Genomic DNA, 21,493 nt, shown 5'->3' on the forward strand with positions numbered 1-21,493 from the left:
GAAGAGGTTTAAAGATTTTTCTCCATGGGCCTGCCAATAATATTCCCAATTCCTTCTCTGGGCCAGGAACAAAGATAAGGAGATGTTTGTCATCAGAGCTTATTTTATTGGAATAGCAGGATGGTAAAGGGGACAGGAAGGTAGCTCCATTCTACTGCCTCTGCTTGCTCTGATCCCATCTCTCCTCACCCCAGGAGTCCAGATTCTACAGCTAAGACTGGAATGGAGGCCAGATTACCGCCAGGGCAACTGGCAGACCTGTGGCCCCCTTACCCATCATCTCTGGTGCGTGGTAGATTCACATTCTTTTCAGCCTAAAAATGGGGAGAGCCAGTACCCTGAAGAAAGGCTGCTAGGAGAAAAACTGGGTGACTCCCAGCAGGGTCTGGACAGGGGTTCTGCCTTCTGCTCTCTGGAGGCTGCTGAGCTGGCTGTGGCGGCCAGCTCTGGGTCAGTGGGTGTGCTGCAGTGGGTAGGGGCAGTGGTAGAAGCCAGGCCCTCAGAAGTCCCCAAAGTTCACAGTGTAGGTCTCGGCTGTGGTGAAGGGGAAGGCTGTGCCCGTGGCCAGCTCTTCTTCCTCTGGCTCCAGCTCTGGTTCTAACTCTGTGGCCAGTTCAGTCACTACCTCTGTATAGGTCTCAGTCTCTGTCTCTATCTCCCAGGTAGGGGCAGTGGGAGGTCGGAGGCTCCAGGGCTCCAGGGTGGTACTCTGGGCCGTGGGGTAGGCAGATGACCAGCTGGCTGTGGGACTGGGGGAGGGGCTGGCCGTGGCGTTGAGGCGGCGGAGGCGCATCTGCTCGCGCATCTTGATGCGGTGCAGCATTCGACGGCGCTGCAGGAAGCGCTCCCGGGGGGTCATGGGTCGAGAAGGATCAATGTGGGGAATAGGCCTGTTGCCATTCATCGCTAAGATCTCCCTGATGCGCTTCCAGTTGGAACGGGCCAGAATGAAGTTGCACTGAGTGGCGCCGATGTCATAGTCCACATTGCATGTCTTGGAGCTGGGAGTGTAGTCTTCTGCCCGGGCCGTCACTCGGTATTCGCCTGGGTTAAGGATGCGCCAGTAATCGCCGCCAGCAGCTACAAAGAGGGACATAGACACGAGTCAGGAAAGTCATGGCAACCTCCCCTGGGCAGGGAGGCCCCAGAATCCGAGCCCCTCCTGGCTACAGTATCGAGAGAATCTGTAACTTCACTGGACCAGGTTTATGGGTTAGTGGGGTCCTCCCATCCCTGTTTGGGTAGAATTGAAAAAGAACACCTCAGATCTGGAGAGTGCAGAAGTGGTCACTTTCCCCTTATTGATGAGAACCTCGGAGATGGGTAAGAGCTCTCTCTCTGAGAAAATCAGCCAGGAGAGGGTAGACCACAGGGACAGGCAGAAGGGCATCCCAGGCTCCACATACCTGTTTTGACACCATGGTTAATGCCGCTCACGGAGATGGTGGCATTGGCAATGGGGATGCCCTGCTCATCTGTCACAACCCCTTTAATGCCTCGGTGCACCTGTGGGGAAGAGGCAGCCTTAGGCTCAACCCTAAAATTACTGTGACTTTACGGGATCCACCATTCTTTTTGCTTAAGCCTCATGGCCCGTGCACTGCCTTGATGACCCAGTTCTCCAGAGCCTAGAACCTCCCACTCAGGGCTTTCTCCCAGGACTTCTCCCCGTCATGTGTTCTCCTCCACTCCCCACTCTTCTCCCTGGGAGGCCCACTCATGCTCCTCTGTCCCACCTGCTCCATGAAGGTGAGCAGTGCTTCCTTGTTGTTCTCCCATTCTCGGGGCAGCTCACTCTGATGAGGGAACTTGTCACATCCCAAATAGATTGCGAGTTCCAGACAGTTGGTGTGTAAGTAACTAAAATCATTCATAGCTGGGGGTTGGGAGACAAAGAAACTGGTGACTTCCCGGTGGCCCTGTTTCAGGTCACAGCCCAAGTTCTGGCTCCGACACCCCCTGCCTGCCCACTACTGATGCTACTTGTGCACAGGGATTTCTAGTCATGTCAGACAGAGGGTCCCTGCACCCTGACAAGAAATGCTCTTTTCACATTGGCCTTGAGTGGAGGACAGCAGCTACTTTGTCAAGCCAGTACAGGAACTTTAATGTGAATTGGGTACTCCTGGAAGACCCTGCCCTGTCTAGAATGGCTTTGGAAAAGTAGATCCCTTTCGAGAGGCATAGGATTGTTGGGTAAAAGAATAGCCCTCTAACTCACCTCCAAAAATAGGAAAAAAGCCTACAGAGGAATCCCCAATGTAGCCATAGAACTTGCCTGTCCCATGTAGTTTAAAGCTGGCTTTGAGACAGTGACAAAGTAATAAGGAAAATGTAGGGGTAACGTCCTCATACCCAGCACATCTTAGCTCTTTGTCACTGAGATTTACCCAAAGATTTAATGCGAAATGTTCTAGAGGACCAAAATGGGGCTCATCCCATCATGTGCTGACTCCCAGCCCCAGTAGCTATCTAGCTGTAGGATGTTGAGCTTAGAATGGTGGATGGAGGCCACAGGATAGTTCCTCTCTTTCTCAGCCATGTCCTGCTCCCTCTTCCTCTTACCAGATTCCTTACTTACTTCCTGCCCTTGGATTCCACTTGGCACCATTGACAATGCCCACGCCATTTGTGTAGTCCTGTGCTTGGCAGCCTCCACGGTAGGTTTCGGTCATGGTGAGGTGGGCTGAGGAATAGGCAATGGCAAGCCAGCGGAAAATGGCATGATCTGGTGTCTCCTGAATGTCGGACGCTTCGTCCTCCTCCTCCCCGCGGGCGGCTGCCATGGCTGCTGCCATGAGCTGCTCCTGACTGGGGGTCCGAGCTTTATCATAGGGGTAGGACACCAGCCTTTCACCCCCATTCAGGTTAGCGCCCAAGACAAAGGGATTTTTCTCCATCCAAGCGATGATGGCACGGACCTCTACAGCTATCTGTGGGGGAGGGGGCAAGGGAAAGCAGTGTTTGAGTGGTACAGAAACGGTTCACAGGAGATCTCGCTACTAGCCATTGTAACCTAGCGGGGCAGTGGAAACACTCCCCTTTTGATGTCTAACTTGTTCCCTTTGGTCCCCACAAAACTAAAGGGAGCAGTCTCTCAGTAACCCCACTGACAATGGGACCTGAAACTTTGTATAGGGAACCAAGGCTATTCCATCCCCTCCCTGTCAGATGAAGATGGGGGAAGAACTGCTTGACACCGCATCTCTGGCTCTGTTCTGCTCTGAAGGAGGTCCTGAGAACCACCCGGTGGGGCTCACCGTAGCATCAGCTCCAAGGTAGCGGTCTGGGATGGGCAAGTTGTTGTTGGGCACCCGATGGGGGACCCACTTCCTCTCCTCAGCACCCCACAGCACTGTGTTGATGTCCGGAAAGTTCTCAGATATGTCAAAGCCCTCCTCAGTCCATAGTCCCAATGCCCAGTTTCCAAATTCAGAGCCCTGAAAGGAACTATCCTTGGTCAGTGATTATAATAATCCTTGCATCTTTGTCCCCGTCCTTCTGTCCCTTATCTTAACTCTTGCAACAGATTTTTCTCTCTCCCGCTCCCTCCTTCCCCTCTGTCTCTCTCCTTTTCTGTTTCTCTCCCTCTCTGTCTCTCTCTCTCACACACACACCCCTACCCACCCCACCTCCCTAAATTGCTTGACCCTTGATCCCCCCGAACCCCACCCACCATCTGGGCAGCAATCTCATAACCATCAGGGTTGAGCGAGGGCACCAGGTGGATCCTAGTGTCATGCACAAGACTTCGTATCCGGGGGTTTCCATCCTTGTATTCCCGGCACATATACTGCATTAGCAATAGCAGTAACTCCCGGCCCAGGACCTCGTTGCCATGGATACCTGCTGTATAGCGAAATTCAGGCTCCCCTGTGATAGACATGAAGAAGGGGGGATGGTCAGCAGAAGCACCAGTTCGCCCAAAGGGCTTGAAAGGCAGTATGGCATAGCAAAACAGCAAATGGAAAAAAGTGAAATTAAAAAGTCCAAAAATCCGAGTTCAAATCCTGGACAAATCAAATCATAGACTCTCTAAACCTGTTTCTTCATCTATAAAAACAGGAATGATAATTCCTGCCCTGCCTTCCTGATAGGCTCATGGTAAGGATCCAGCCAAAAGTGTGGAAGAATGCTTTTTAAACCATCAGGTATTTTTATAAAGGTAGGGTATTGTTTTAAGAGGAAGTGGGATGTAAGGAAAAGTATCCTGGATAAGTCATTTTTCTACCCAGAGAGAGAGAGGGCTTGGGAATAGTATTCCACACATTTTATCAGAGGGGTTCATGGCATCATTTATTTTAGCTTAACTTGGACATGGTTAGAAGAGAGGGTTTCCATTATTGGAGTGATTTGTGATATATGAAAAAAATGAGTGAAGCTGTTGATAAAAGAAAAAACACATAATTCAGAAAATAAAAAAGGGGAAAGGACCCACATGTGCAAAACTGTTTGTAGCAGCTCTTTTTGTGGTAGCAAAGAATTGGAAAATGAGTAGATGCCCATCAACTGGGAAATGGCTGAACAAGTTGTGATATATGAAGATAATGGAATATTATTGTTCTATAAAAAATGATGAACAAGCTGATTCTAGAAAGGCCTGGAAAGATTTACATGAACTGATGCTGAGCAAAACAAGCAGAACCAGTACACAATAACAATAAGAATGTGCTATAATTAACTATGAAAGACTTGGTTCTTCTCAGTGGTTCAGTGATCCAAAGCAGTCCCACTAGATTTTGGATAGAAAATGCCATCTGCATTCAGAAAAAGAACTCTGGAGATTGAATGTAAAGCAACACATGCCATGTTCACTTCTTTTTTCTGTTTTTTTTCCCTCTCCCATGATTTTTCCTTTTTGCTCTGATTTTTCTCTCTCAACATGATTCATAAAGCAATATGTATTATAAATAAATAAATAAGAAACCTTGGTGTCAGAGGCCCTTGGTTCTGTTATTTGCTAACTGTACGATACTTCCCCTGAGCCCATTTCCTCATATCTAAAATCAATATAATAGCTGTACCACCTACCTCACAGGATTGTGGTGAAGAAAGGACTTGGCAAATCACAAAGTTATGATGTGTATAGATACATGTGTACATAGACATGTATAAATAAGAATACAAGATGTCCCTAAAGTCTTAGTGCAGTTTGGAGAAACTTATCTAGAGAGAAAGACAGAGAGAGGAAGAAGGAATATACAAATATATAAGGATATGGGAGGCAGTATGATATAGTAAATAGAGATTTGACCTTGAGCCAAGAAGATCTGAATTCAAATCATTCATCTGACTAGACAAATCCCCCAGGTTGGGCAAAGGGGGTTTCTTAAGACCAAAATTTGTAGGGAAAAGGTTGGTGGATATTCCCAGAGGAAGTTAATGCATTAGTATTTCTGTAAACCAGTGAAATTACACATCTGGATTAAAAACAGTATGTATGGGAAGCTAAATGGTTAGAGTCAGAAGAATCTGAGTTCAAATCTAGCCCAGACACACTGAGCTGTGTGACCCTGGGCAAGTTACTTAATTCCAATTGCTTTGAAGAAAGAGGGAGGATGGTAATGGGGTGGGTTTAATAAAAGATTTGGATAACAGGATAAATGGCATTCTTCTCAAAGAGAGCTTAAGTTTATTTTGCTGGGTTCCCCAAAGGGAGAACTTGGAACAGTGGGGTCTGGCCCCATATCAGGACACATTTCCTAACAATTACAGGTATGCACAAGAGAAGCGATGAGTTCCCCATCACTGATAGTTTTTACTACTCATCCATGGGAGGCTAAATGATCACCTATTAGGAATGCACAGGTGATCCTTAGGTACAGATTGAACTAGGTGGCTTCAGAAGAGCTTTCCGGTTCTATAACATTCTGACTTTAGGATGGACATGTGAACTGCATTTACTGCTAGAAAAAGATCTCTCCAGAGGACTGGCAGAACCACCATCTGTCCCTTACCAGTGCTGCCTCCAGGGGGCAATGTGGACTCATGGTCCGATTTGGTGGATGCTGAGGATTTCTTGTGAGGGATAGATGGAAGGTTCTGGTCCCCACCCAGCCCTGTGCTCACCCAGCTCGTGTTCCCCAGGGTTGTCAGATATCTCCATGGCATAGATCTTCAGTCCCTTGGAGCTCTTGCCTAGGCTGTAGGTGCGTGTGATGGTGGGGCATTCCTCATTCACTACCTTCATTAACTGAGCAGGAAAGAAAGAACAAGAATCACATCACTGCCATCCATCTACCTACCCAGTGTAACCAGGTTTAGTCCTCTCCCTCCCTTCCCAGCATATGAAGGACACCCCCAGCGCCACCTCCCTAAGGCAACAAAAAAAGTAGATGATAGTCAGGGCCTACCACTAAGATGTACCCTTTCAGATGAGTTCACCTGTCCTGAATTGTGGTCCCCATTATTCAGGGCTTAGGAGACACTAAACGCAGTGATATCCATGTTACATGCCCCCTAAAATAGTTCTTTGCGTCCCAGATCGAACCAGAATTTTTTAGAGCAATCCCCAAGGAAAGAAGGGGGCAAAGGGAATATGTACATGCCCACAATGCCAACCTGAGGAACCCTTAGGACATCAGTGTCCCTGGCAGTATCTCTCCCTGACTCCCATCAAAGCATGTACTTTTCCTAACCCAAGGCTTGGGAGGGAAACATCAGTGCTTCCCCAACCACATGTTAGACCCCTGAATCAGAGTCTAATTTAACATGTTAGGCCCCTGAGCAGCTGGTAATCGGGGTCTGCCAGAGCTCAGGGCTATTTGCACTAGAGAAGGGTTGGAAAGCAGGCATCATGGCAGGGATACAAAACAAGGTCTGGGATTCATCTGGGGCCCAAAGAGCTATGGAGATGGCAGGAAGGGGGGACATATGGGGACAACCAGGATATGGGAAGATAAAACATCCCCACCTGCCTCATGTCCTTGTAACTGTGGTGGCGGAAATCCAAGTTGTCTGTGGTTGTGACCTCATTATGAGTGTAGTAACTGTGGATGGCTGCAGAGAGAAAAAGGTCTTGGTTGAAGACTACCCCTGAATCCCCTCCACCTCTCAGTTTAAATCCCGCCTCTGACATGAGCTATGTGACTTGACTGTACACATGTCATTTAGCCACTTACCTACCTCCTTTATCTATAAAATCCCTGTAACAGTAACTCCTGTGCCTATAAGCAGAGCCCAAATGAAAAAGTATATGCCCCACTTTGCAAACTTTAATGGTTATCTTATTGTGGGTATTTGAGCCATAGAATAGACCCATTTGAGAAATGGGTATTTAGAGTTGGAAGTCATCTAAATTGGTTTCTTCTGAAAACCTCAATGCCTACTACTCAACAGGGACCTGCTGGCCCAAAGAGAAATGGAGTTCTGCTGCCCCGAGACCATGCTCACCAGTCAGAGGACAGCCCAGTACCTCCAGCCTCATACAGAGGCTGCCATTCCAGGTGAGTGGGTAGATGCGGATGAAACGGGCCACAATAGGCTCTGGGAATTCACTCAGCACAGGAGTGTCCTTGTCCACATTCCCATGAAAGGTCTAGGGAGAGATCCAGCTCTTAGCGATGCTCCTTCCCAATAACCAGCCCTGTGACAGCCCAGCTATAAGGAGGGGGAGATGGATCAGGGGATATGGGGACCCCAGGCACTGGTTTGAGGTGGCACGGGGGCGGGGAGAGGAAAAATCTCAGAACACAGAAGCACCCACCATCTCCTCATAGCCATTGGTGTACATCACCCAGTTCTGGCTGTCATTACTGAAACCCACGAAGAAGGTGGTGACAAAATCGTCGCTGTGTAAATAGGAGACAGATTTGCAGTTAGAAGCTGTCCACCCTCTTTGGGTTTCCAAAGGATTTGATTTCCCCTAAGCCCAACCTGAGCCTTCCATCCTCTCTGGTTCCTGACATCAGAAGAACATGCTGTGGCTAACAAGTTCCACTGAGAGGTGATTCTCCTTTAACCTTTACAGGCTTCCCTGGGTCCCCTCTGTGGCTTAAGCCAAGCCCTGGAGTTTAATAACTGGCAAGTGGTGTAGTGGGAAGAGTACCTGTAGAATCAGAGGACCTGAGTTCTAATCCTGGATCCATACTGCCTTGTGATCTTGGGTAAGCCATTTGATTTTTCAACATCTCAGTTTCTTCATTTGCACAAAGGGGCTCAGATGAGTCAATCTCTAGGACCCCTTTTCAGTTATAAGTCTATATAAACTCTTCAGAGTCTAATTGGTCTACTAACTTCTTCACTGACTTATCTTCTGCCTCAAAGCTTTTTAAACTGTGGGTTGTGACCTCATGTGGGATCTTGTGACAGAATGTGGAGTACGAAATTATGATTTGTTATCAGTAAATGTTTGACTTATATGCCTATTTTCTATACCTATGTACCTGAGGTCACATAAAAATTTCTTCAGTGAAAAGGGGTGATGAGTGGAAAAGTTTAAGAAGCCCTGCTCTACCTTACCCAGTGCTCTCCATTCTATTCTATGGTAGAGGAAGAAATAATACCCCTTACCACCTCTGCCCTGTGGCTACATCTTAAAGAAGGCACTTCAGTCCTTTATAGACACTCAGCTCAGGGTCAGGGTCAGTGAACAGATGGGAAATCTGAGGCTAGGACTGGACATCTACCAGTATGGCTTGCTTCTTATCATGGGGAGAAGGATGGGGTTGGAGTCAGAAACATTCCAGATTCCTCATGTGCACCCTGGATCCACAGGGGATCCCCCCCCCCTTCCCCTTGACTGTCCGGACACGTACTGGATGGTGGAGTCCCGGCCCTGGGTGATGACACCGGTGAATTTGGTGTTCCTTCTCGTGTCCACCTCCAGCCACTGAACTTGGGTGTCATCTTCGGCACACCAGGCCCCGTCGTAGTAGTCATCCTCATTGGTGCCTGCCTGTCCGGTGAGCCAGGGGCATGGCCTGAGCATGGGGAGTGACCGCGACCCCCACACCCCGAGGGGGATAGGAACAGGGAGCGGGGGTCAGTGGTGAGGGGAACAGTGGGAAGAGTGGGGGACCCAAGGAAGATTCTCCCGGGGAAAAGGGAGGGGCACTGACAGCCGGACAGGAAAGGTGGGAACCTGGGGCCAAGGACTACACCTGTATATTGAGCCTCCCACGCTGGGCACCGAGGCCATGTCTCAGCATGGAGGAGGCCCGGATCTGGTTGTCTTCGATTCTGTGTGACTCCATCCCGATTGGAGGGCACTCTAAAAAGGAACACAGCCCCCTCATCCTGCAGTCTTCTCCCCTTCCCACCCCTTCCCTTACCCACCTTTTCCTGGGACAGATCCCCCCAAGACCAGCTGATGCCCTCCTGCTCCCCAGAAAAGGAAAGCCCTTGGGCCAGCACGACCCCACCCCAAGCTTAGATAGCCAGACTCTTGTCCGCTGTGTAGCATGGGCCCGTGCCCACCTGCCCATTCTCCAGGCTAGCTCCTGGTCACTCACTCTCTTTTTCCACTGGACTCCATTCTTCTTCTGTTTCCCAGGGTTTCTTGGGCTTCCCTACAGGAAATATAGGTAAGAGCAAAGTGAGGGATATCTAGAAAGCATGGGCTTAGGAGGGAGGTCTATTTCTTCATAGCTGAGCTGGGAGTAGCTTCCTGTCCTCCCTCTCCCATCCCCTTACAAAACACACAGACACACACACTGACACACACACAGACACACACAGATACATACACACACAGAGACACACACAGACAGATACACACAGATACATAGACGCACACACAGACACATAGATACACATAGACACACACACAGATACACAGATACACACACCTTTCCGGTCTTTGCCCTTCTCCTCAGTCCACTTCTCATCTGGCTCCTCTTCCTTGTGGCCACCACCCTCTTTCTTGGGTTTTTCTGCAGAAGAGGGGATGGATGGGAGGGACAGAGGTATGTCAGTCATTGTACCTCAATGGCTCAGGGAAGGGAGTGGGCAATGGGGTTTGAGGAAAGGGGATATGGAAATGGGGGATTGTATTTTCTTACTCAGTTGCTCTTTTTCCTCATCCGTCTCCAACTCATTGTCTGGCTTCCGGGGCCTGGGTGGCCGTAAATAATAGTCCACTGCAAAGAAGAACCAGCTATTCCCCAGACTTCCACAACTCCCTCCCCTCCTTTCCCTCAAAACTCTCCTTCTTTCTTAATTTTATTTACAAAATATTTAGAGTACCTCTAGAGCCCAGCACTGTGGGAGGTAACAAGGCAGATGGTGATACTGGCCAGACCCTCTAAACTTAAATGTGTGAACAAACAGAACATGACTAGCTTTAAGCTCCTTGATGTTTTAAAGGCTCATTTGATGAGGCTCCATAATGGAATGAGTGAGTCCAAAGATGAGGAAAGAGTCAGAAAGATGGGGAAATGGTAGTATCCACTAACCCAAACTATGGATATCTGGGTGGGGAAGGAAAAAGGTGAAGAAGAAGGTGAATAGGAAAAAGGTTGAGAAAAAGGGAAGGGAAGAAAGAATGAAAAGGAATGAAAGATAAGTGCTGTTTTGGACAAGCTATATTTTGGGAGATTGAGACATCTGAGTACAAACATCCTGGAGACAGTAAGAGATGCCAGACTGGAGCCAAGGTGAGAGATCAGAGCTGAAGATGCAAACCGAAATCACCAGAATAGAGTTAACTGTAAAAGTCAAAAAGAGAGAAAGAAAAGGACTGAGCATGGTGTCACTGGGATTCCTACTATTGGGCAGTAGAAGAGGAAGGGAAACCAGCAAAGGAGACAGGGTCACAGAAGAGGGGAGTCAGCAATGAACTAAATCACAGAAGCCAAGGGAGTTGAGAGTTTCACCTTACCATGGGGCACTGCTGTTATATTAAATTCCACTCTCTTTCAGTTTCTCAGTGTCCATTTACGGAGTTAATCCCAGGGCATCTCTAGTTCTTCCATCAGGTCCTCCCACTCTAACACTTGTGAGACATAGATCCCCACTTCCCAGAGGCCAAATAAGTATTGTAGATGGGTTATAGGACTTCTTAAACTTTTTCTACGCATGACTCCTTTTCACCCAAGTAATTTTTGTGATCCTGGGTATATAGGTATATAAATCAACATTTACTGATAATAAATCATAATTTTGTAACCCCACATTCAGTTAGGAGGGGTCACAAACCAGAGTATAAGAATCTGGGGACAGAGCTGAGAGTGAGAAATGGGGAGGAAAGGGTCAACATGGGAACACAGGGAGAATACTTACTGTCATCATAATCTGGAATCACATAGCCATCTCCATAATCGGGAATTGGGAGAGGTGGGGGGGGCTTAAAGCTGTCTATGAATAGGAAGTTGGGGAGAAAAGAATAATTTAGCTTTGAATACCCATGTCCCTCTGCTCTGATTCTTTGCCTTCTTCACCTTACTGTGATTGCTTTTGTTCCTCCCCAAATACTCCCTTTGGACCCTTTCCATCTCTAATCCTGCCCCTCCCTCCATCTCATCCATTCTTTTCACCACCCTGCATATTCCCAATTCTTAACTGCTTCTAGTCCCCACATCCCCAACTCCAAAAAAGAAGAAGCAGGTTCCTTACCTGGTCTCTCTTCTGGAAGTTCTGGTTTCAGGTCCTCCTTAGGGGGCTCTGGACGAGGTCTCTCAGTCTTCTTTCTGCTTGGAGGGGGCTTGGGCTTCTTTTGCCTTCGTACATACTCAACTGAGAAAGGAGTAAAATTGGGGGGTGGGGATGGAGGCAGTATTCCTGCCAGGGAATGGAGGCTGTCTGGAAAGCACAGACTCAGGCAAAAAGGAATGAAGCTACAAATGAAGGCCTGAGAATAGAAATAGGAATGATGGTCTCTCTCACAACTTGTTACACCAGGGAGAATATCAAATGCGGTGGTACCATGGCCAAATAGATGTTTCCAATCCCACAGGGACTATTCATTCTATGTCCAACTCAAGCACTCTAGGTGCTGGCCAGCGCTGAAACTGGGGGGGCAGTTCCTCCTTCCCTCTCAAAAGTAAAAATTCTACTTACAGTCCTCATAATCTTCCCTCTCGATCTGGTCATTATAATCCAAGGTGGGTGGCTCTGTCTCCTCCTCTTCTGGAGAGAAAACACTGGTTACAGCCCTGCCTGGGAAACTCTGATTATAGCATCCTCATGCTCCAATGATCCCAAGTGGCAAGGAGGCAGAAGTTGGGCTTGGAGCGGAGGCTTTAGCTGAGCATACAAGTAAAAAATTCTAGGACTTGAGGGTATTTATAGCTGGTCTTGCCAAGACTCACCTGGCTGGAACTCTCTCTCTCCTCCCAAATCTGTATGCATTCTTTCCTGATCCTCCCAGAGTGGGAAGATGGCCCCACCTGCAACAAGGATCCAGAGATACAAGAGGATGCAATCCTATCTTATTCTCTTGTCAGAGTAATGGGCTCCCTGTTTTTCCCCCAAGACCAACAAGAACCAAAAGCTATATTACTTTCCCTGATATGTAAGCATTGCTCTCTGCTCCCTGCTTAATCACAGAATCATAGAATTTTATAGTTAAAAGGTACTATATAGTCCAACAACCATATTCAAAAGGAATCCTTATGATAGCATATGGACAAGTGATTTGAGTCCATTGAACTTTCAGAGAGGCCTTTTGGCTGCTCAGATACGCCCTGCTGCCAGATGGTCCTAAGATGCCTTCCACCTGCAGCCTCTGTCTCTGATTGGCTAGTTCCTTTCAGAAATTCCATTTTATGAAGGATGTCCAGGCAAACCATGTCTTTATTCCTTTCCAGAATAAACTTCTGACTCTTCTGCATAAAGCTTTCTCTACCATTCCCCCATCCATGCTGAATCTTTACCATCTCACCCATTCCCTTTCAGTTTTTTTGTTTTTTTTTTTTTTTTTATGTGTTGTCTTCCCTCCCCCATTAGAATGTGAGCTCAGGGCAGGAACTATCTTTCTTTGTGCTTATGTTCATGCTTGTATCGAAAGTGCTTAGCACAATGCCTGATGCATGAAATTGTTTTGTTATTTTCAGTCACATCTGATTCTTCAAGACCCCAATTTCCACTCCATTTGTGGATTTCTTGGCAGAGGTACTAGAGTGGTTTGCCATTTCTACCTTCATTTCATTTTAAGAAGAGGTAACCGAGGCAAACAGGTTTAAATGATTTGTCCAGTGTCACATATCTACTAAATGTCCGAGGTCAAATTTGAACTCAGGTCTTCCTGTCTCCATAGCTGGCACTCTATTCTCAGTGACACCTAACTGCCCTTTGGCACATTGAAACCTATTAAAAATGCTTCTTAACTTGACTTGGCTTGATTATTTATTAATTCAAAATAGCTCCCGGCATTGGATTTGGAGTCAAATGACTCAGTTTTAAATCCTAGCTTGGCCATTTAAGCTTGGGAAAGTTATTCAACCTTTTCCTCAAGGTTGTCAGTTTCCTTAAGTGCAAAATAAGAAAGCTGGACTAAATGATTTCTGTAGTTTCTTCTAGGCATAAAATGCTCTGAAACTTGAAATTGCTGAAAAATCAAGTGTTGTACCTCCTCCCTCCAACCCAATCTCCTCAGAGCTACTGAAGTAAGTTTCCTAAGGCTCAGGTCTGACTATTGTTATCCTACTTACTCAACATCCCCAATGGCTTCTATTTATTACCTCTAGGATCAAATATCATTCATTATTATCCATCCTTAAAGCTCTTTACAAAATGACTTTTTTCTATCTCTCCAAGATTTTAACATATTTATCTATAGCCAACCCATATTGGCTTACTAGTTGGTCTTTTATACATGATCCTAAATTTCTCATTTCCATGCCTTTCCTGTGGTTGTACTGCTCTTCCTTCTCATCTCTGCCTTATGGAATTCTTGAATTCCTTTAACACTGACCTTGAGCACTAATTTCTGCAAAAGACTTTCTCTGGTCCCTTCACTGACTATCTCCTTCTTTAAGGTTACTTCGTGTTTAGCTATGTGTATATATATATATATATATATATATATATATATATATATGTACCTGTGTACATGTATACTGTATGTATGCAGACATAAATGTCTTCTCTCTCCTATTAAAATACAAGGTTCTTGAATTTAGGCACTATTTTGCTTGTCTTTATATTCCCAGTCTTAGCACAGTGCTAGGCTTATTTTAAACAATTAATGTGTATTTATTGACTGTCTGATTGATTAATTCCACGATTCTATATCTTTATCCCAAGCTGTGCCTCTTGCCCTAGGCAGTACTTTCAAGAACTCACCAGAGGGAGGAATAACTAGATTCCAATGAACCGTCCAGAGTATTCATTCCTTACTTTTTTCCTGACCTGATCTCTGAAAGCAGGGATCAGTCCTAGTTCTGAGGAAGAAGAGGGGACAAAAGGCCCTCAGAGGCATTAAGGTAATATGTAAGTCCTGAATTGAGGATTTGAACTGTTTGCTCATCCTGCTCCTGAGATGAATTTAGGGCCAGTCTCATACATGACAACTGGAGTGGAAAGATAGTCCACCAACACAGTGATTGTGAGCTTGGGATGAATGGGACCGAGTTAGGCAGAGGCAAGACCTGGTAGGGTAAGAGACTGTTAGATTACAGTCTATCTACTGTAGGTGGGACTAGAAGCATGGAAATGGCTTGTTCTTTGGAGAATTGTGCTTAAAAACCAAGAAAATAAAATTCAGACAAGATTGCAATAAGGCAAAAGAAGAAAAATCACTGAAAGACATCAGAGCTCTGATCAGTGTAGTGACCAATCTTGGCTTTAGATACTTATAAGTGAAACAAGTATCTCTTGGTACAGTGGGAGCAAACTCCAGGTATAAAATGACCATTAGACACAGTCAATGCATTGTTTATGTCAACCTGAACCTCTTTGTTATAATGAAGCGATCTACTGGGAGGGAACTGACAGTGGTGTTAAAAGAAAAACCACATCAATAAACTATTTAAAATAAATAAGAAATAAAATGGATCCCAAAGCTCAAAAGGTCTTTAGGAGTACATGGCTTGGGCAGAGGGGAGGTATCTAGAACCATGGCACTAAATAAGCTCAGGTTCATAAATGACCAGAAACCACAGCTCACCCTAGACTCTGGAGCTTCCTTTAGTAGGATAAGAGATGATTTCAATAAGGTAAATAGATGATAATCTCCTTGAGGGCAGACAGAATTTGATTTTTGTCTCAGTATCCCCAGCCTGATTTCTTGGCACAGAGCAAACTCAACATTTGCTGTTCTACATTGGTAGGTGGGGGTGGGGAAGAGGCCATTATTCATGTGTTGTGGTATGGATCCATAATATTTCCTTCTAAGACATTGCTGACTCCCCTTGCCTTTCTATGTCCCAGATTTGTCCGCATCTGTGTCCTCCCCATGCTTTCACCTTCACCCATGCCCTCAGCGAGAGGACAAAGAGCTCTGGCACACAACCCCATGTTGGCTATTCTGGGCCTGGCACTGACCTCTTTCTATTTCCTTATGTGGATAGAGTTCCAGGACTGGAGGTGGGTCTACAGGTCTCTCCAAGTCCTCTAGGGGTAATAGGGTGGGAGGAGTTTTCCCAATGGGAGTCTTCTTGGTGGTCTTGGGTCGTTTCTCCTTGGGTTTCTTAGTCGCTTTAGGTCGTTTCTCCTTGGGCTTTTTAGTTGCCTTCGGGGGCTTCTCCTTTGACTTCTTAGTAGGCTTTGGGGCATTCTCCACAGGTCTTTTTGTGGGCTTGGGGCCTTTATCTTTCTTCCCTTTCTTTCCTTTGTCTTTGGCCTTTTCAGGAGGCACTATGGAAGAAAGAATTCTTCATTAGTAACTTTATATTACCAGGGGGGATAATTCCCTGACTCCTAAGAAACCAAAAACTAGGGAGACATAGGGGTTCAGAAAGTAGAGAGACCACCGATTCTCTTGTTTCTTTAAACCCTCCTAATACTCTGGCCTAGGACACCATAGCTTTTCCTTCTGGATGTTATTTCTAGGAGTAGTAAATCCCATGAAAAATGTTCCTGGAAATTTGGTACTGATATCTTAGAAAGAAAAGAAGACTAATCCTGGTTCTGCTATTATCTATAATCAATAGGAAAAGTGAATAAGAACAAGAGGACAGAGAATCCTGAGAGTCTAAAAAGGGGGCATGGTATAGTAGAAAGAGCCTGTGAGTGAAGTGAACAGAATCAGGAGAATATTGTATACAGTATACAGTAACAGCAATATTCTGCAATGATTATGATAGCAGGAGGGGGAGAGGGAGAAAAGAAAGAAAGGGAAGGAAAGGAGGGAGGCAGGGAAGAAGGAAGGAAGGAAAGAAAGGATGAAGGAAAGAAGGAAGTAACGAAGGAATGAAGGAAGGAAGAGCCCCAGATTTAGAATTAGAGAACATGTGTTCAAATGCCAGCTATGTTACAAGTTATTTCACCTTTCCCAGCCTTGGTTTACTCACCTGAAAATTATAGGGTTAAACAAAATTATCCCTAAAGTAGATTTATAGTTAGAAAAGACCTCAGAGGTCAGCTGTCCACCTTTTTTATTTTACAGATGAGGAAACTGAGGCCCAGAAAAGTTAAAGGATTTGCCCAAGATCGACCAAGCATCTTTCTGGGTCTGAGGAAGTTCTGTGACAGCCAGCTAGAGTCAGAGTGGGCAACTCCTGAGTTGCTCAATATTTGGCAGCGGATCATGGTTTCATGTTCTATTCCAGAACAATAGAGCTGGAAAAGCCATTTATTCCAGCCTTTCTGACTTTACAAATGAGGAAACTAAGGCCTAGAAAGGGAGTGCATTTCCCAAAGTTTCACAGCTAGTTGGAGTCAGGACTGGGACTAGAATCCAAGTCTCCTGACTTCCTAGTCCATAGTTCTTTATGTTACTTCACACTAAGGAGGAGGGGAACTGGGTAAGGTCCAGACAATCAATTTAACATAAGGAAGACTTCTCTTACTCCATATGATAATAGCTAGTTTTTTTTTTTTTTTTTTGGTATTTTTTTTTTTTTACAGCATCTACAAGTGCTGGGCAGGGCTAAATGCTTTAGGAATATTATCTCAATTGAGATAATTGATAAGATCAATTGACCTTAAACCCTGGGAGGTGGAAGCTATTATTTTACAATTAAGAAAACTGAGGCAAACAGAGTTAAGTGACTTGTCCAGGGTCACACAGCTAGTACTATCTGAGGCTGGATTTGAACTCAGGTCTAGGTCCAATGATCTATTTTTTATGCCACCAGTTGCCCAGGCCCAGAAGTTTGTTGGACAGGGATGAGGACTGTGCTATGCTGAGACAGCTGCTATTGGTCTCTGGGCATTCTGCTGTAAAGTGAATTCCAACTGGCTGGATTGAGATAGTCACATGAATTGGACACTGCCAGGCAGATAGAAACTGCAAGGAAATGATCATCTTGTGGCAGGGAGAGAGTGGGGTGGGGGTGGGGGGAAGAGTGTGGGGGAAGGGCCCAGAGAAGAGAAGCTAACCAGTTAATCTAGAGGGATAATGGGAGAAACCAAAAATCTTATGATGGGAAACAGAAAAGAGTGGGGGAGAAGGAAGAGGGAATTGCTTGGGACAAAATTCCTAGATAATAAAAGTGAGAGAGATCTGCCTTCTAAGGTCCAGAGAAGGCCAAAGGAAAACAATGACCCAGAGAGAGCTCAGCCACTTATAAGGAAAGCAGTGCTAGGAATTTCAGAGAGAGAGAGAGAGAGAGAGAGAGAGAGAGAGAGAGAGAGCGCTCTAATATTGGAAGACTAAAGAAAAATAATCAAAAACCCAGACAGTGACCTAGGAAAGGAAAACTTTCCTTTGGACTTTGTGAAACAGAAGTGTCCAAAAGCAGTGTGGGGCAGGAACCTGAGTGAGGTATGAAAACTTGGGAAGCCTGCTCCAGCCTCTACAGATGGGAGTGAATCCAGGAAAGAATAAGATGAGACTGGAAAGATGGAACATTTTAGAAAGTTGGGAAAGCCTCACAGGGACAACATTACTGAGCCCCAAAAATACTGACTAGAAATTAGATCTTTGAAACTAAGTATCTAACTTGGGACCAGTTAACCTCCCTGCATCTCAACTTTTGTACATGTAAACTAAGAGGACTGTGGTAAATGACTCTAAAACCCCTCTCCATTCTAAAATACTTTCAATCACTGAAATAAAGTGGGGAAAGTGATGTCATTTCTATGTCTAGGCCCCTTCTGTCACTCTGGTTAGGGTTTCTTGTGGGAAGCAGGGAGGAAAGAGTGGAGGAAGACTCTGGAAATAAGAAAAAGGGAATTTGAGAATAAAATTTGTAGGGGGAAGAAAGAATAGATGCTGACCAGTCACATATATATGGCACTTAAAGGTTTACAAAGCACTTTCTTTAATGATAATCCTGAGTAAGGAATGGTGCAAGTATCCTCATTTTATAGACTTTGGACATAAAACTCATAGAGGTTATACGGTTGATCCAGGGTGACATAGCTGGTATTCAAATCTAGGTCTTCTGACCAAAAAACCAATTGGTTTTCAATTATACCATGCTAACCTCAAACAATCCTAAACCAGGAAAGTAGAGCTTGGCTCTAGAATTTCCAGCCCCAGTCGATTCAGAATGATAAAGTTAGACAGAATCATATTAGGAAAAGCACACTGGATATGTGTAGTCAAAAGATAGAAGTTATTCCCAGGTCTGCTACTTATCACTTGGATGATATCAGATTCAACAATTCTCATCAGTGAAATGAAGAGGCTACCTAGATCAAAGCTTCTTTAACTGTGAGTCTAGACCTCATATGGGGTTGCAGAAACTGAAAGTAGGGTCGTGAAATATCAAAATATGAATCAACTGTGAAAAATATTGAAGATACTCTACATCTTACAGTATCAAAAACTTCCCCAATTTAATTCTTTATGTAAATATAAACAAGCACAAGTCTCATTAGTATGCAAACTTGCTTTCCTCATTAATAAATGGTAAAATCATATGTATATCAAAGAATTGTTGTAAGATAAATGCCTTTGTGATTTATTGACAGTAAATGCTTGATTTAGTTTACCTATTTATATACCTGTATATCCAGTGTCTTGTAAAAATTTCATTGACTAAATGGGGCCGAGAGTGGAAAGAATTTAAGAAGCTCTGACCTAGATGATCTCATGATCTTGATGTGGCCCAGGATGTTTAATCCAGTAGTCATCTCCAGAACTGTCTTTCTTTCTCCTTATGATGATTCCCCACCCCCAACAAAACTATTTGCTCCTAGAAGATGAGGTCCAAATGCTTAATTTAGTTTAGGGGAAGGGGGAACTCCATTCCCAGATGGAGGATTTGGGGGTTTTGTTTTACAATATTCTGCTACAATCGGAGCTGGTAAGCGAATGGGGGTTGGGGTGAGGGTGAAAGGGATTAACTTTCAGCCCATCCATATAACGGGAGAGAATTGAAGATTGAGGAGTGGGAGCCTCTGATTACCCGGGCTCCAGGCAGGGAGTAGCCCTCCAAAAGTGTGTGTGATCTCGGAATCCGAAAGATAACACTTGTATTCCACAAAGATGAAGATGGGGAAGGATAAGAGTTGGTCGGAAACCCTTCAAAGCTTTCTTTGCACAGACTACCTGTGTGGAGAGCCCAGAACACAGAGACAGAGGGTTCTCCAGGATGTCTAGTCCAAAGAAGTTGAGAATCCTCAGAGACGTGAAGGTTGTATGTTGAGGGAGGTGTGGTCAATGCATCAGACTGACTAGACCAAGACCATAAGCTAAGTCAATTGGAATAAGAGGCTGAGAACACTTCTTCCAAAAGTCTCCCCGAAAGAGGACCCCCGCCCCAAAACGAATGGAAAGAAGCTGAGAACTATGCCGGCGCGACCTGTTTTGGGGCCGTTCCACCTATCTCTTGATTGAATCAGTCCATTTGAGAGAACTTGGTGGGTAGCGCAAGCCCTTCTACTTCCCGGAGTCCCTTGCTCCCCCACGCCTCCCATGCTCCTCCCTCTCTCCTTTCTAACTCCCCTCACCCCACCAGGGCACGTGGCTGGTGCCTAGCGGTTTTCCATTCCATCTCCCTTCACTGGCTCGAGTCCCAATAGACTCATCTGGGGCAGTCTGCTATCCCCCCCCCCCCCTTTCCACTTACCTTCTTTTCCTTCCACCCCGGTGTCTGCTGGCTTCTTACCTCCTGCTTTCCCTTTTTTGGGACTCAGAGTGGTTTCAGGGAACCCCTGCTCTACTTCCTTCTCCTCTCCCTCTCCCTCCTCCTTCCGCTGGGGGTCCAGCTCCTGTAGGAAACCTTGCAAAAACTCCTCGATCTCGTCGTCTGTTAGCACTGACTGGGGCTTCCCTCCAGGACACAGAGTCAGCAGCCCCAGGAGGCAGCAGAGCAGGGGCAAGAACGGGGTCCCTCGGGGGCTAGGGCGAGCCATAGCCAACCAGCTCCCCTTCTCCCCAAACGCAGCACTACTAGGGCGCCCGAAGTTACCACCGAAATGGGAGGAGACGGAATGGGATGGAACGGGGCGGGGCGGGGCTGGAGAGAGAATCTAGAGCTCGGAGCTCAGAGTTGGAGGGGCTCGGGCAAGAGCGGGGGACGGCCACCCTCCCAGTCGCCTATTCACTGTAGGGAGTAAGGCGCGGCTCCCTAGCTGCAGGTGTGAGGCGCCTGGGCGGCTGGGCGGTAAGCCGCTGCGCGCTAGCCTCGGTCAGATTGTGCGCTGCGCTGGGCTGCGCTCTGTTCTGAGTTCCCGAGCTGGGGGGTGCAGAGGCAACTCGGTCATTGGGAGGCGCTGAGCAGAGTAGCGGTCCAGGCAGGGCCAGGGTTTCTGGAGCCGGGGAAGGAGGAGGATGGGGGAGAGGGAGGAGGAGCCGGAGCCGCCCCCCGGAGGAGGCTGCAAGGGGGGAAACTAGCGCTCGCTCCAAAGAATGTCAGCCTGGGGAGAGGGTGGGCGGGCGCGTAATGTGGAGCAGACGGCGGCCCAGGCGGCAGAGACTGGCGGCTTTGAAGTTCCGTAGACATCATCCGAAGAAAAAGTCTGGCTGGAGCAGGAGCCTGATCTGTGGGGAGGGGTTTCCCGGGGCTCCTTGCCTGAGCCACGTACACTTCCCCTGCCCGGCACCCCTAGGAGGACCCCACTTTCCCCACCCACTCAGTAATAGCCAAGTCAACCCTGGCCCCAGCTAGGTGACGGTTTGGGTTCAGCTCTATTCCCCCATTCTCCCTCTCTCCCCAGCCTCCTACTCCCTGCGCCCGGACCCTGTTAGAGCCGCCACGCTGGAGGCAGAACCGAGGAGACCCTTCCCCCTATCCCTCTCCTCCAGTCCCAAACCCAACTCTGGCCCTGGGAACCCAAGGAAGAACAAAGAATTCTAGAAGGGAAGGAGAGAGGGCCTTCCCAATACAGTGGGTGTGAATGCTGGATTTTGGAGTTGGGTACGTATGTGATCTTGAGCAAAGCAGTTGTCTCTACAGCCTTAGTTTCATCAAATAAAAGTGGTTTGACTAGATGACCCCTATTCTTCCTGTCAACTCTAAATCTATGGTTGTATGGGCTAAAAGACTAACTGTAGGGAAGA

General features: G+C 46.5%; 1 protein-coding gene across 3 annotated transcripts; it reads right to left on the reverse strand.

Annotated features, from left to right (window-relative positions):
• Positions 1-83: 83 nt before the first annotated feature.
• On the reverse strand, positions 84-20,742 carry AEBP1 (AE binding protein 1). Of its 3 annotated transcripts, none has more exons than XM_012539771.3 (21): positions 20,100-20,742; positions 15,424-15,735; positions 12,249-12,326; positions 11,998-12,066; positions 11,554-11,673; positions 11,221-11,295; positions 10,002-10,079; positions 9,789-9,872; positions 9,453-9,509; positions 9,102-9,211; positions 8,757-8,896; positions 7,706-7,790; positions 7,393-7,537; positions 6,914-6,999; positions 6,070-6,193; positions 3,677-3,873; positions 3,261-3,440; positions 2,582-2,933; positions 1,737-1,876; positions 1,407-1,506; positions 84-1,080 (listed from the first exon to the last, which is right to left on the reverse strand). In XM_012539771.3, exons 1-21 carry the CDS (start codon positions 20,344-20,346, stop codon positions 500-502), a joined length of 3,360 nt encoding a protein of 1,119 aa, XP_012395225.1. In that variant the 5' UTR covers positions 20,347-20,742; the 3' UTR covers positions 84-499. The 3 variants fall into 3 exon arrangements, with proteins under 3 accessions (XP_012395225.1, XP_023350332.1, XP_023350331.1); XM_023494564.2 differs by having other exon boundaries at positions 11,998-12,063; positions 20,061-20,742; XM_023494563.2 differs by having other exon boundaries at positions 20,061-20,742.
• Positions 20,743-21,493: the final 751 nt, after the last annotated feature.

The sequence above is a fragment of the Sarcophilus harrisii genome, chromosome 2 (assembly GCF_902635505.1).
Source record: "Sarcophilus harrisii chromosome 2, mSarHar1.11, whole genome shotgun sequence".
Lineage (NCBI taxonomy): Eukaryota > Metazoa > Chordata > Mammalia > Dasyuromorphia > Dasyuridae > Sarcophilus > Sarcophilus harrisii.

What these genes read in the sequence shown, in the direction of transcription:
- AEBP1 (XM_023494563.2), bottom strand. Translation starts at nt 20,346, where the DNA reads ATGGCTCGCCCTAGCCCCCGAGGGACCCCGTTCTTGCCCCTGCTCTGC. An exon ending in GAGTCCAGTGGAAAAAGAGA is followed by an intron (nt 9,212 to 9,452) that starts GTGAGTGACCAG and finishes GTTCCTTTTTAG; the next exon opens with AGTGCCCTCCAATCGGGATG. An exon ending in CCCTGGGGAACACGAGCTGG is followed by an intron (nt 3,874 to 6,069) that starts GTGAGCACAGGG and finishes TGTCTATCACAG; the next exon opens with GGGAGCCTGAATTTCGCTAT.